The following is a 13,632-nucleotide window of genomic DNA, read 5'->3' as shown; positions in this document are numbered from 1 at the left end:
TTGTGACGTTGCGGTGGGCTCGGCGATGACATCCGTCCTGCCGTCCTGGTGGTCTTGATCTTGTTGCACTGGAATGGAAACCTTTGCTAGATTCCTCGGGAACCCATGCCTGTCCTTGCCTCCTTAGCACCAAAGAGCAAACTGCCTCCTCTGCGCCTGCTGGCGCCCAACTGGCCTTGGTCGTCATGGCTTGCGTCATCACAACCTCATGAAGTCGGGCACCTGCATAGAAATCTCCGCTCCTCAGGAGGCCGCCTGGGGAGGCCGCTCCCTCAAGAAGGTCTTGGTGTAGTCCGGCTCGCAAGGCTTGGCCCCTCGTGAGGGTCTTGTCTTGATGGTCTTGTAGCCAGGCCGTACCAGGCCGTCGATGGTGCTACGCCATGGGCTACAGGCAGGCAAGTCTGGGTACCTTGGTTCCCAGAATGCCAACAACTTCTGCCTCCGGGGTCCACTTCATTGGCCCTGCCTTCTTCAAAATTTTGAAGAACGGCAAGGCGCGTGCGGCAGACTTGGAAATGAACCTACTTAACGCGGCAACACATCCAGTTAGGCGCCTCACATCCTTGACGGTCCTGGGTGCTTGAATATGTTCGATTGCTCTGATCTTGTCGGGCTTGGCTTCTATCCCTCGGTGAGATACAAAGAAACCCAGGAGCTTGCCGGAAGGTATGCCGAACACACACTTCTAAGGGTTTAACTTCAGGTTGATCTTGCGCAAGTTCACAAAGGTTGCCTCTAAATCTTGAATAAGTTTTGATTTGTTCTTTGTATTGACCACTATATCATCCACGTAAGCTTCGACATTCCTGTGCAACTGTGGCTCAAAACCAATCTGCACTACTCTTGCAAAGGTGGATCTAGTGCTCTTTAACCCGAAAGTCATCCGTACAAAGCAGTATGTGCCACATGGAGTTATGAATGCGGACTTCTCTTTGTCTTCCTTGGACATGAATGTCTGATGGTACCCAGAGTAGGCATCAAAAAAGGAAAGCAAATCATATACTGAGGTGGAATCCACAATCTGATCAATGTGTAGCAAGGGGAAAGGGTCCTTCGGGCAGGCCTTGTTTAGGTATGTGAAGTCTATGCAAAGCCTCCACTTCCCATTTGCCTTGCGCACTACCACTAGGTTTCCTAACCATGTCGGATGCAACACTCCCCTGACTAAACCAACTGCTTCAAGTTTCTTGATCTCATCGACAATAAATTGTTGCCGCTCCAAAGCCTGCTTTCTGACCTTCTGCTTGACGGGCCGAGCATGAGGGCAGACAACAAGGTGGTGCAAGATTACCTCCCTGGGAACGCCGGGGATGTCAGATGGTTGCCAAGCAAACACATCAACATTCGCCCACAGGAAGGCAACGAGCATGCTTTCCTATTTGTCATCAAGGGTGGCACTGACGGTGAAGGTACTGTCAGCGCCATCCTGCCTTGCTGGGACCTTCTTCACAGCAGGTGAAGCAACCTTGGACTTCTTACTAGTGGAACTCTCCGGCAGGTCATCAACAGGTGCGGCGCACTCCGGAGAGGCACGCTTCCCAGATTCCTTGCCGGCATCTCTGCTAGTCTTCTTTTCCTTCTTTGTTTCCTTGGCGGGAGCTTTGGCTTCTGCAGCCTCAGCTGCTATCGCGTCTCGATACATCTTATCCACGCATAATACTGCATCTTTCTTGTCTGGCAGAATTGAGATGACGCTCATCAGCCCTGGCATCTTCAAAGTATTATAGGCATAGTGGGATGCCGCCATGAATTTTGCCAGAGCCAGACAACCAAGAATCCTATTGTTCCGAAGGGAAGTTCGGCAACATCAAACGCAACTCTCTCGGTCTGGTAGTTTAGTTCTCCGCCAAACGTTACTGGCAGTGTAATCTTCCCCTTAGGACGGCTCCTGCCGGGGTTGATTCCTTGGAACGTGCCAGTAATCTTAAGCTCTTCATCAGATATATGTAGTTTGCTGATCACCATGGGGGAGATCAGATTCAATCCAGCCCCTCCATCAACTAGCATCTTTGTGACTTTGAGGTTGCGGATTGTTGGTGAAACCAACAACGGCAAACACCCTACCGTGGTGGTACGGTCAGGGTGATCCTCTTTATAAAAGATGATAGGCGTGCGGGACCATTTGAGCGGCTTCCGGGAGTCTGCAGCTGGCTCCACGGCATTGACCTCACGCGCCCACTGCTCGAGCTGGCGGTGAGAGGAGTGTAAATATGCACCTCCATCAATGCATAGGGCCTCAGTTGCTTTCTGGAATTCTTGCTCACTGGTTTCCTCTTCATCCCCTTTGTCACTCTCACCATCTTCCTCTTTCTTCTCGCGGCCTCTAGCTGGTTTTTCCTTTTGCCGCGGTGGCCTCCTCTACCACCACGGCCCTTCCCGACACCACCTTCCTGGTCTCTTTCCTTGTCATGCTTCTCATACTCAGCCTTCTGCTTCTTAACAAGTTGCTCAACTTGATGGCATTCTTGAAGGTCATGCCCTTTAGTGTGGTGGATCTTGTAGTATGGCCCATCAGACTTCCCAGCTTTCTCCGCCGCCGTAGTTTTCCGGCAATCAGCGCATGCGGCAGCTTCCTTGCTGGGGGCTTCGGTTTTGTGCCTCTTGTCGGTGCCAAGATCGCCAGAGCCCTCAACGCCCAATACTGACTTCTCTTTGTGTTTCTTATTGTGCTTCTGGTTCCTCCTCTTCGGGTTTGCGGTCTATTCGTCGTCCTCTGAATCGACTTCGATGCCAACCTCGTCCCCGGGGAGTCGCCTTCCTTCCTCAGCCCGAGCACACTTGTTTGCCAAAGTGTACAATTCATTGATGGTCTTGGGCAGCCAGACGTTCATTTTGGAACAGATCCTCCTATTGCGCATGTTTGAGTAGAACGCGACAATCACAGCTGTCGGGTGGATCTCTGGAATGTTCCTATGCACTTGGCTAAACCTCTGCATGTACTTCCGCAAACTCTCCCCTTCCTTCTGTGGAAGAACTTGCAGATCACTGGGCCGTCCAGGTTCTTGATGGCCGCCCGTGAAGGCGCCAACAAATTCATTGCACAAGTCAGCCCATGATGAAATGGAATTCTCCGGGAGGTGCATCAGCCACGACCTCACGTTTGGTTTGAGGGCCAAAGGGGAGTAGTTGGCGAACACTTTCTCATTTGTGCCGTCGTCGGCTTGAACAACAATTGTGTGAATGCTCAAAAACTCTGTCGGTTCAGCTTTCCATCGTACTTTTCTGGTAACTCAGGTTTGAAGACGCGGGAAGACGGCCAGCGGACTTGCCGCAGCTCGCGAGTGAAGGCAAGGCACCCAACCTCGAAGGGTAAGTACCCGCCATCACTGGGCGGGGGTTCGTCGATGTGTGGGCCGTTGCGCCTGTCAGATTGATGCTAGGTCTCCCAGCGCAGCTCTATGGTGATGCACACATCTTCTTTGCGCCGATCTTCCAGGACTTGCCACTGATCTGTAGGCCGTTGCGCCTGTCAGATTGACGCTAGGTCTCCCGGCGCAGCTCTATGGTGACGCACGCATCTTCTTTGTGCCGATCAACCAGGACTTGCCGTTGATCTCGACGGGCTCGTGGATCAGACAAGGCCATTGATGCTTCATCGGGCTCCTGGTCGTGTGGTTCTGGTTGTTTCCTTTAGGCCTGCTGTTGCGGAGGGGACTGCACCGTTGGCGTGGCCCCCTCAACACGGCCATTAGCTCGAGCCTTTGTCGTTGCTTGTGGGCGTCGTGATGGCTCCGCCCGCTGTGATCCCTCAGCTTCAGCAAAGCTGGTCAAGCTCTGGATAGTGGCTCTCCACGCATCCATTTGATCAGCTGCTGGTGGAAATCTTAGCAGGAGTTGGGGCCGCGCCATGGCTTCAGAAGCTGTGCTTGGCATAGATGATGAGGCAGATCGTGATGTCGCTCGACTCCTGGTAGTACCAGCATGGGCGGCGCCGTGTTCTTGCTGTTGCGAGCCAGTCGCCACAGAAGTTTGGTGATGAGCAGGGTTCGCCCGAGGATTGGCAACCCCGCTTAGTGCTCCGTCTTGGTCGCCCTACCCAGGGCAAGGCATGTGCCTCGTAGCCACGCGCGTTACAGGTACGGCTAGAGGGTTATGACCCACGCTAGAGCGGGCGTTGTCACTGTGGCTGCGCCCATTGGTACGACGAGGAGGCAGAGACTAAGTGTCCCCTCCACCCGTAGCTTGTGGCCTATGCTTGTCAGGTTGTTGCTGATGTTTCCCTCCCTCGGCGCCTCCTGCTCCAGCTTTATCCACGAGGGACGCAATGACAACGCCGTCTACACCGGTCACGTCTCCCGCAGTAGCCACCTCACCCAATGCCGCCACAGTGACTGAGCCGTCCGCGGACACATGCGAGGGGGCCTTCAAAGAGGAAGGGTGCACAGTAGTGACGGGTTTCTTCTTAGGCACCATGCGAAAAGATGATGACGATGATGATGTTGATGACGATGATTGACGCGCTATTCTCAACTTTGGGTTCGTGCAAGCGCTCGCCCCCTACCTAACGCGCCAAAGATGACGTGGTGGAACACGATCACCTATGGGGCCATCGGCCCCTTTGTGGTTTGGCAAGGGGGATGATCACATTGCACAAAGAGCGGAAGCAATGAAACAACGCGATGGCGATGACACGGGTGGTTTTAACCCAGGTTCGGGCTGCTGTGAGGCGTAAAACCCTAACCCTGCTTTGGTGGATTGGATGGAGGAACACGATGAGCACGCATCGCTCGTCACCTCGAGAAGAGCAGCTACGCGCGTACAAGTGTGCAAGGGTCTGAATCCCCCTCTAGTTTGCCATGGCCCTCCTTTTATAGCTCAAGGGGTAACCATAGTGGCAAAACAGTAATTATCTCGTGATTAGATAGCTAACAGTGCTATCATACCTAACTCTGGCAGTTAGGACAAAGTGCATTAAATGCACCGCCAGGTGTCATGCTCAGGATGCAGCCCAGCAAGCCTGGCCTGCCGCTTAATTATCTTTTGCTTATCTGCTTGACACGCCTATGGACGGGTGTCATATGAGGGTAATCTGTCTTCCAAATGGCCGCCACGTGCTTAGTGGAAGCCACTTAATCACTTGAGGGCTCGACACCGCATTGATAGGTGATTTGCATCGCTGTCAGGTGGAGCGTGGAGCGGCTGCGCCTTGGCGGGGAGATTTGCCCCTGCGGCCCTGGCAAGCCTGCCGGGGAAGTCTTAGATTCGTCCCTGGGATTGTCTCGACCCGGCCAGGCTCTCCTGCCTGGCAAGGGAGGCCTTCCCAATGTGATGCTCTTCTATCTAGCTTTGTCTTGGTCTTCTTGATCCACTCTTTGATCTCACTAAGAGCTGCTTCTCTGGCTTGGCCTCGCTTTGGGAGTTGGTGAAGCTATTCCTTTGCCAATACACCTATGTACAAGTCTGGGTAACAAACATAAATGTTTGTTGTACCGACAGTCTTTTACCAGCCTATATAGGAGTAAAAAGACAGTGATGGAAAAAGCATGCTCTCATTTACCCTCGCCTGTTGCCTGTCGAGCTCCATCGCGTAGATCCAATCTCGTCATCATCCTTCGTAGCGCATCCCAATCTCTGTTCCCAACAATGGCCGACGCCAACCTCAAGGGGCACTGGGTTGGTTCCTCCGTTACTGAGGGCACCATCTTGGAGCTGCGCAGCGCGGGGTACCTCCACACGGAGGTCAACAGTCATGCGCCGGACCCAACCCAACGGGTATCTGCCCCCTATCTAGGGGAGAGGGTGGTCTTCATTCCCCACCTCGTCAGAGGCCTGGGGTTCCCGATGCACCCCTTCGTGCACGGGGTCATGTTCTTCTATGGGCTGGATTTCCACCGTCTAGCCCCGAACTCAATCCTCCACCTCGCTTCCTTCATCACGGTATGCGAGGCCTTCCTCCATATTGAGCCGCACTTCGACCTATGGCTAAAGATCTTTGGCGTCAAGCCGAAGTCTAGCGGCTCCGAGCTCGCGGAGTGTAGAGATGCCATGATCAGTAAAAACCAGAAGGTTGGCTAGTTTAAAGGCACCTTTACAGAGACCATCAAAGAGTGGAAGCGCAAGTGGTTTTACATCACCAAGCCACTTGCTGCCGGCCAGGCCGAGGTCCTGGCATTTTCGGCGGGCCTCTGAGGAAACTTATGTCTGGAAGAAGAAGGGACTTTCCTGGGGGAACCCAGATGAGGTGGAGGCGCTGGCCAAAAATATCTAGAGGTGGTCTGGTCAGAAAAACCTCCAGCTGGTAGACGTGGTAAACGTCATGCTCCACCATCGCATCCTCCCGCCCAACTTCGTGCCACTTTGATGTCTACTACACAACTTATTCTTGTAGACTCGTGTTGGGCCTCCAAGTGCAGAGTTTTGTAGGACAATAGCAATTTTCCCTCAAGTGGATGACCTAAGATTTTCAATCCATGGGAGGTGTAGGATGAAGATGGTCTCTCTCAAACAACCTTGCAATCAAATATAAGAAATCTCTTGTGTCCCCAACACAACCAATACAATGGTAAATTGTATAGGTGCACTAGTTCGGGGAAGAGATGGTGATACAAGTGTAATCCGAAATAAAAAATAGCATGGTAGCAAGTGATAAATGGAGCACAAACGGTATTGCAATGCTTAGAAACAAGGCCTAGGGTTCATACTTATCATATAACAATCCCTCAACGTGCGACAAAGAATCACTCCAAAGTTCTTATCAAGCAGAGAACAAAAGACAAAATTGTTTGTAGGGTACGAAACCACCTCAAAGTTTTCCTTTCTGATTAATCTATTGAGCTATTCCTATAAGTGTCACAAACAACCCCTGAGTTCGTACTAAGATAACACCATATGGTACACATCAACAACCTTAATGTCACCTAGATACTCCAATGTCACCAAAAGTATCCGTGAGTTAATTATACGACAGTCATCAAACAACTTCAGGTTCATAATATTGAATCAAACACAAAGAACTTCAAAGAGTGCCGTGAGATTTCTAACGGAGAAAGTAGGACGAAAACGTGCATCAACCCCAATGTCACCTCGGGAATCCATGAGTTGAGTGCCAAAACATACATCACGTGAATCAAAAGAACACCACATTGTCACCATGGGTATCCATATGCAAGACATACATCAAGTGTTCTCAAATCTATAAAAGTATTCAATCCAATAATAGTGAAACCTCAAAGGTAAAAACTCAATTCATAACAACAAGATAGTGAGGGGAATACACCATATGATTCAACTATATTAACAAAGCTCATGGTACATCAAGATTGTGCCAAATCAAGAAATGAGTGAGAGATCAAACACATAGCTACTTGTACATACCCCTATCCTCGAGGGTGAACTACACCCTCCTCATCATGGTGGCTGCGGGGATGGTGAAGATGGACTCCGGTGATGATTCCCCCCCCCCCCCGGTAGGGTGCTGGAACTGGGCTCCAGATGGTATATCGAAAATACAGAGGCTTGCGGTGGCGGAGTCGAAGTGCTAGGGTTATTTATGGGGGTTTCTCTATTTATAGGATTTTTTGGCATCGGTCTTATGCGAAGATGGGCCACAGGGTGCACACAAGCCACCACGACACCATCACCCCCCTGGGCGTGCCGTGGTGGCTTGTGGGGCCCTCGTGGCTCTTCTGGCCCTCCCATGAAGCTTCAAGGGTCTCTTTTGTTCCAAAAAAATCGTCAAAAAGTTTCAGCCCATTTCCAGAACTTTATTTGTGCACAAAAAACAACACCACGGTAGTTCTGCTGAAAACAGCGTCAGTCCGAGTTAGTTCCATTCAAATCTTACCAAAACCATATAAAAATGTTGTAAACATGGCATGAATACTTCATAAACTATAGATATGTTGGAGACATATCAGCATCCCGAAGCTTAATTCCTAGTCGTCCTCGAGTAGGTAAATGATAAAAGAAATAATTTATGAAGTGTGAATGCTTGTATAGTGTATATCTTTGATCAATGATAATTTCAATTACTTTTCCTATCATCATAACAGCAACTCTTTCTTGTAATACTCATCATGATAAAGTAGCAATCAAATCACATGTTATGGTTCAAACAATGCATTATCTTGAAACTTAAGAACCTCTGTTCTTAGTCACCAAACAATTGCAATTCAACTTATCTTCAGCAAAGTCTAAGTAAGAGCTTATAGGAACGAAGTATGTCTACCAGAAGGGGGGTGAATGGGAGTTTTAAAATTTCTTTGGAAATCTCAAAACTCCCATAACCCGACAGCAGGATGAATGAAAAACAAACAACAGCGGGCTAAAACTAAGTACAGAATGGAAACTAACACAAGCGTCGAGGCAAATCATATGAAAGAAAATAGACCGAATGTAAACATGGGTAACAGAGGTAACCAGTGATGCTCGATGGTAACAGGGTATTTGTTGGACCATTTCACCCTTCTGCACTAGGACTATGTCTGGTTGGAGGGGTTGTGACTTAACATGGAAGATAAACTCTCTTCACCCTATTCTCCTCGAAAATTGGTTCATCAACCAATGCCGATTACTCAAGGTAGATACTTGAGCCGATCTCCTAACCTTTACAGACTTCTTCTTCGAGAACCACAATCACTCTTGGTCTCTGAAGAAATTAACACCTAACCGTCTAGAGAGTTTGCAGCTCTCAAGAGTAATAGGTGGAGCATACTAGACTTAGATTCGAGTGATGCTGAACCACTATCTAATTCTTCGGCTCTAGGGGTTTTCTCTCAGTGGATTTTAAACTCAAATCACTCGGAGAGGGGGTTTCTCAACAATCTTCCCAGAATCAAACAAAGCAGCCAACGGACAAAGTCGGTGCAGGTGGCTATTTATAGTCCCAGCCTTCCCGGATGGTAAATGACCATTTTGGACACGTGGTCTAGCCAATGGCCAACCGACACGTTTACAGCGGTCGGATTTTGGAGCAACGGTAACATTACTTGAGGAACAAGTAATGCTAACTCCTTGATCAGAGACAAATCTCTCGCAGCGAAGAAGAACACAGTCTCTTGCTAGCAAGTATTTGCTCAGAACACAAAGAGATTTCTCTCACAACTTACATACGATTTGGGTTTAGCATCAGAGAATCAAAGTTTCAAACGCTGCACCCCTCTTAATAGTATGGTGGTCCTATGACTCAATAAAGAGAAGAAGAACAACGAAATAAATGCTACGTCTTCACTTCATCTTTAATCTCCTCGGACGCAGTCATTTTCCTCGGACAAACACCGAACCAATTGCTTCACTTCGGCAATTTTTGAGGGGTCACTCTTGTTAACATCATCTTCGGTGATAACCTTCGCTGCAACACATGGAGATTATCTTCATTGTTTACATCAAACTCCTCATGATATCAAGGACCTGTTACTCTGTGTGCACTTACAAACACATAAGTCCCATACTGTTTATTTCAAAAAACTCCAAAACATAAGGGGCCTATCATTGCACAAACAATCTCCCCCTTTTGGATGGTTGTTGACAAAACAAATGATCATCAAAGTGAAGATAGATAAGTGAAAAGTAATTCGAATAAGAGTAAATTTGTGTTACTTGGCTTGATGATGAAATAAACTCCCCCTAGATGTATGTAGGGTAACAGGTCTGAGGTAAAATTCTCCTGCAATTCATTGAAGTATGTAGAGTAAATTTCTATCATTCAAGATAATGATTCGCGCGGATGATATATAATCCATCGAGATTGTAGTGCAACCATTCATATCTTCTGATAATAATTCCACCTGCAAAACAAATGCTTCGAGAGAAATAGTGCAACAGGCGGGGTTATTAACAATACATCGTAGAAGTTTTACAACACAAATCAGATAGTCTTTTAAGAAAAAGTTTCAAATCTCACGCGAAACCAAACCAACGGAACGCAAAAAGCAAATCTATCAAAACTTGATGTAATTCTCCCCCTTTTTGTCAACTAGTGTCAAAAAGGTGACGAATAACGTGAGTGAATAAGTGGTGAACTTGATTCACTCTGAGGCATCGCTAAAAGAACTGTCTGAAGAGGTTTATGATTCCTAAGTAACTAGAAGATCTTCATCGTCAGCAACAATAGATTTTCCTTCGGGAATGGCAGCTTGAGGCTGAGATGATGAAGGCACATTTGGTTTGGCCACATGAGTCATACGTGATAGCACATTTCCTTCGGCTGGTTTTTCCGTCGGTGAGGTGGCTTCAGATTCTTCAATCAGCTTGCGAAGCTTAATGTGTAGAAGATTAGTAGTTGGTTCTCAAGCAGGTAGTGGAGAAGTACTGCGAGTTTGATAATCTTCAACTGAGAGGCCTTTGTCAATGTATTCATAGAGCTCTTTGAGATCAGCATCTAGGAGTTGTTTCTTGGTGAAGAACTTGCGAAGTAATTTCCAAAGTCGTTTCTTGTTCACAATTAGATGTGTAATTCTTGTTTAGTTGTTGATAGCATTCAGCTCGGCAGCAAGGTGTTCTTTCTCTTGTCGATCTTCAGCAATGTGTTTTAGCAATAATTGTTGCATGCGCATACTGACTTCAAGCTGTGATGGAGGTTGATGAGTAATCATTCGGTCGCGCTGAGGCAGACGTGGCCCAGCGGATACTTTGTGATAATCTTGAGGGCTTGACTTGGGCGATTTACCTGAAGAAATATCTTGCATGACTTGCAGGGTGTCCCGAACTGGAGGAATAAAGCTTTGATGGCTCGCCTTTGCCAAATATTCAATGTGCATGGAATAACCAACCACTTTCTGAATCCATGGTCCATATACTCTGAGTGTTTTAGGATATTGAGCAGAATCTTCCAAGATGCGCAGAAACATATCCTCAACATCAAATACATGTCTCTCAGAGATGGCATAGATGACATTTTGAAGAACATCTGAAATTGTACCATCTATATTCATTCCGGCCAGAGGGCAGATGGTATAAGTGAGCATATGATAGAGAGTTTGATTCTCGAAGGTGAAATGCTCTAGCTTGGGAGGACCAGTGTAGTCACACATCTTTTCTTTATCCATAGTGCAACTAAACATGTCATCTGAAATGGTGTGGATGTTGTGCACTCGAATTTCAGTTTTACCATGCTCCAAACAAGGGAAATGAAAGTGTGAAACAAAATCTCTGGAGGTGCACTTGATGTGTTCGCTTTCAGTCATCCACTCCATGATCCATTTGGAACTATCAGTTTCATCACCAGAGATGTATAATGTTGCATAGAACTCAAGAATAATCTCTTGGTTCCATGGATGTTCAAATGCAAACACACCGGTGAGGCAGAAATCTTCCATATCTTGCATCAGTTGATCAAAGCAACTAATACTCATCATAGCAGTGATATCCGGAAATTCATGAGGGAATATCTTCTTGCTATCATAGAGAATCCAAGCATAATAGATGGCTTGCTCATGGGTCCAAAAATGAGGCGATTTATATGTGCATGGCCCATTGTAAGGACTTTCTTGAAAGAATTGAGGGTGTATATTCCAATTGAATAGCGGTCCCTGGGCGCCAGCACTAGTCTTGAACAAAGGCAATTCTTCACGGGGAAATGGATATTTGAGTTCATCCTCGACTGAAATCACTTCATCTCCATATATCACAGAGTCGGTGTGATGAGCAGAAACTGATTTATAACCGGACGGTCCATCATATGAGATTCTTGGTGCTGTGTCGATTGAAATTCGAAGTTGAGAGGGAGCAGATTCTTTAACAGACGACACTGAGGCTGAATCAGACACTAGAGACTGTTGGAGTTGTCCTTCGGGAATCTGTTGTTGTGTAGAGGGAGGAACCGAAACATTTGGTTCATCATGAGTAGGAGAAGCTCGAGGTTGGGACTGAGGAATTTCACCTTCTTCTGGGACATGAGGCTGAGAATGAATATCATCATGAACAGGGGAGGCCACAGGCACTAGTTCAGTTGGCCTTGGCGAGGAAGGAGCATGTGTGACTTTAACAGTGGTTGCAAAGGAATTGCTGGTTCACGAGATCTTTCCTTCTGAGGCTGAGCTTTAGGATGATCTGGAGACTTTTTAGTGGTAGGTGGAGGAGCATTTCTCTTCGTGGTTTTGTTTTGCTTCTTCTTCTGTGTCTACCGAGTAGCTTGATCAATGTGTCCCTTGACAAGATCATTATAGCTAGTGGCTTGTGCTTCATGCTCAAGGCAGAGCTTTCGAACAATATTATCCAAATTAGATGAAATCCCAATCTTATGGTACGAAGGATAGTCAAAGCTTGATTGATATCCATGTAAGATTCTTCGAGTTGTCTGATGACAAACTTGGAAGATGTAGTTTTCGTTCGACTATTCAGGTCGTTGAGCTCAGCAGTGAGGTTGTTGATTTCAGCAGAATCTTCTCATATCTCGAACAAGATCAGTTGCTTGTGTAATGACTTCAGGAGGGATTTGCAAAGATGCCACTTCACCATCGAATGGATCTTCAACAAACTTGTCAAGCCGCTCCATGATGAATACATGATTGTAATAATGAGGAGCATCAGATCGGACCTCAGACTGTGCAATAGCTGCAGTTGGCTCTTGAACTTGCTCGGATGGTTGCATAGATGCCAATGGTTGTGTCAAAATGGGAGCAAACTGAGAAGCCTGTCTTTCGGATCATCAGTTTGAGGAGCACTTTTCTCTCGGTTGTTGGTGCCTTGGTTGGATGCATGATTTCGTTCACTTTTGGCTTTGGAATTTGCTCGCCAGGCTTAGCTGTGCTGACAAGGGCATCAACTACAAAATCCTTCAGGTTGATTGCATTCAGATGAGGGGTTGTATCCACGTGATCTACCATAGTGACAGTGGTAGGTGGAGTTTTTCTTTTCATAATGATCTTCTTTGGAGGTGCTATTGGAGTTGTATGAGCTCAAAGGCTAGGTAGCACCGTAGAAGTAGTGATGCTCACTTGCTCTCTGAGAGTGACATCAACTTCATCTCTAGTGAGCGGTGGATCATCTTCATCAAAGGAATTGCTATCGGCATTTTTCTCGGTTAGTTCAGCCACTCTCTTCTTCAGTGCACTCTTGCGCTTTGCACTGGGATCATTTTTGTTTTTGGTTCGACCCTCCGATTTTCCTTTAGCCTTTCTCTCCTCAATGTCATCTTTGAGTAGACGATGATTTTCTTCTTCACCAGCCCTTTCCTTTTCAGCTTTCTTGGCTCTCTTGAGGGCATTCTTTAGTCGCTTAGCTTTTTCATCAGGATAGAAGTTGGGAGTCCAAAGAGATGACTCGTGAGCAGTTGCTGGTGGTGGCGGTCTCTCCTGGGGATCACTTGCTTGAATGAGACCAATTTCATGACAGTCACCCCACGGAGGATGGAACACAAAGTTCTTCGCAAACTGGGGATGAATCATTTCATAATTGAACCACTTGCGAACCCAGTGGCGTTGAATCTTTTGCACACGATTGTTTCTTTCTCGTTTTGATTCTCCTGGAATAGTGATGTACCTATCATGAGAGATGTATTCAGATGAATTTGGATATGGTTGCTTGCCACCCTTCTTTTTTTCTTCGGAGCATCTTCTTCTTGCTCGTCATCATTTTGCTCGGGTCTCTTTCTTTTGCTGGTTGATGGGCCTACCATTGCACCCTCGACATTTGGAGCTTTTGACTCATCTGCCGTACCTAGTATTGCCTCTTCGTCACTGGCCATCCTCATTG

At 47.2% G+C, this 13,632-nt stretch overlaps 1 protein-coding gene across 1 annotated transcript; it reads right to left on the bottom strand.

Annotated features, from left to right (window-relative positions):
* Positions 1–2,699: 2,699 nt before the first annotated feature.
* Positions 2,700–3,324, bottom strand: LOC141027828 (uncharacterized). The gene is made up of 2 exons (XM_073505309.1): positions 3,318–3,324; positions 2,700–3,160 (listed from the first exon to the last, which is right to left on the bottom strand). Exons 1-2 carry the CDS (start codon positions 3,322–3,324, stop codon positions 2,700–2,702), a joined length of 468 nt encoding a protein of 155 aa, XP_073361410.1.
* Between the last annotated feature and the right edge of the window lie 10,308 nt (positions 3,325–13,632).

This window comes from Aegilops tauschii, chromosome 1 (assembly GCF_002575655.3).
Source record: "Aegilops tauschii subsp. strangulata cultivar AL8/78 chromosome 1, Aet v6.0, whole genome shotgun sequence".
Lineage (NCBI taxonomy): Eukaryota > Viridiplantae > Streptophyta > Magnoliopsida > Poales > Poaceae > Aegilops > Aegilops tauschii.
This window is presented reverse-complemented; position numbering and strand designations above follow the sequence as displayed.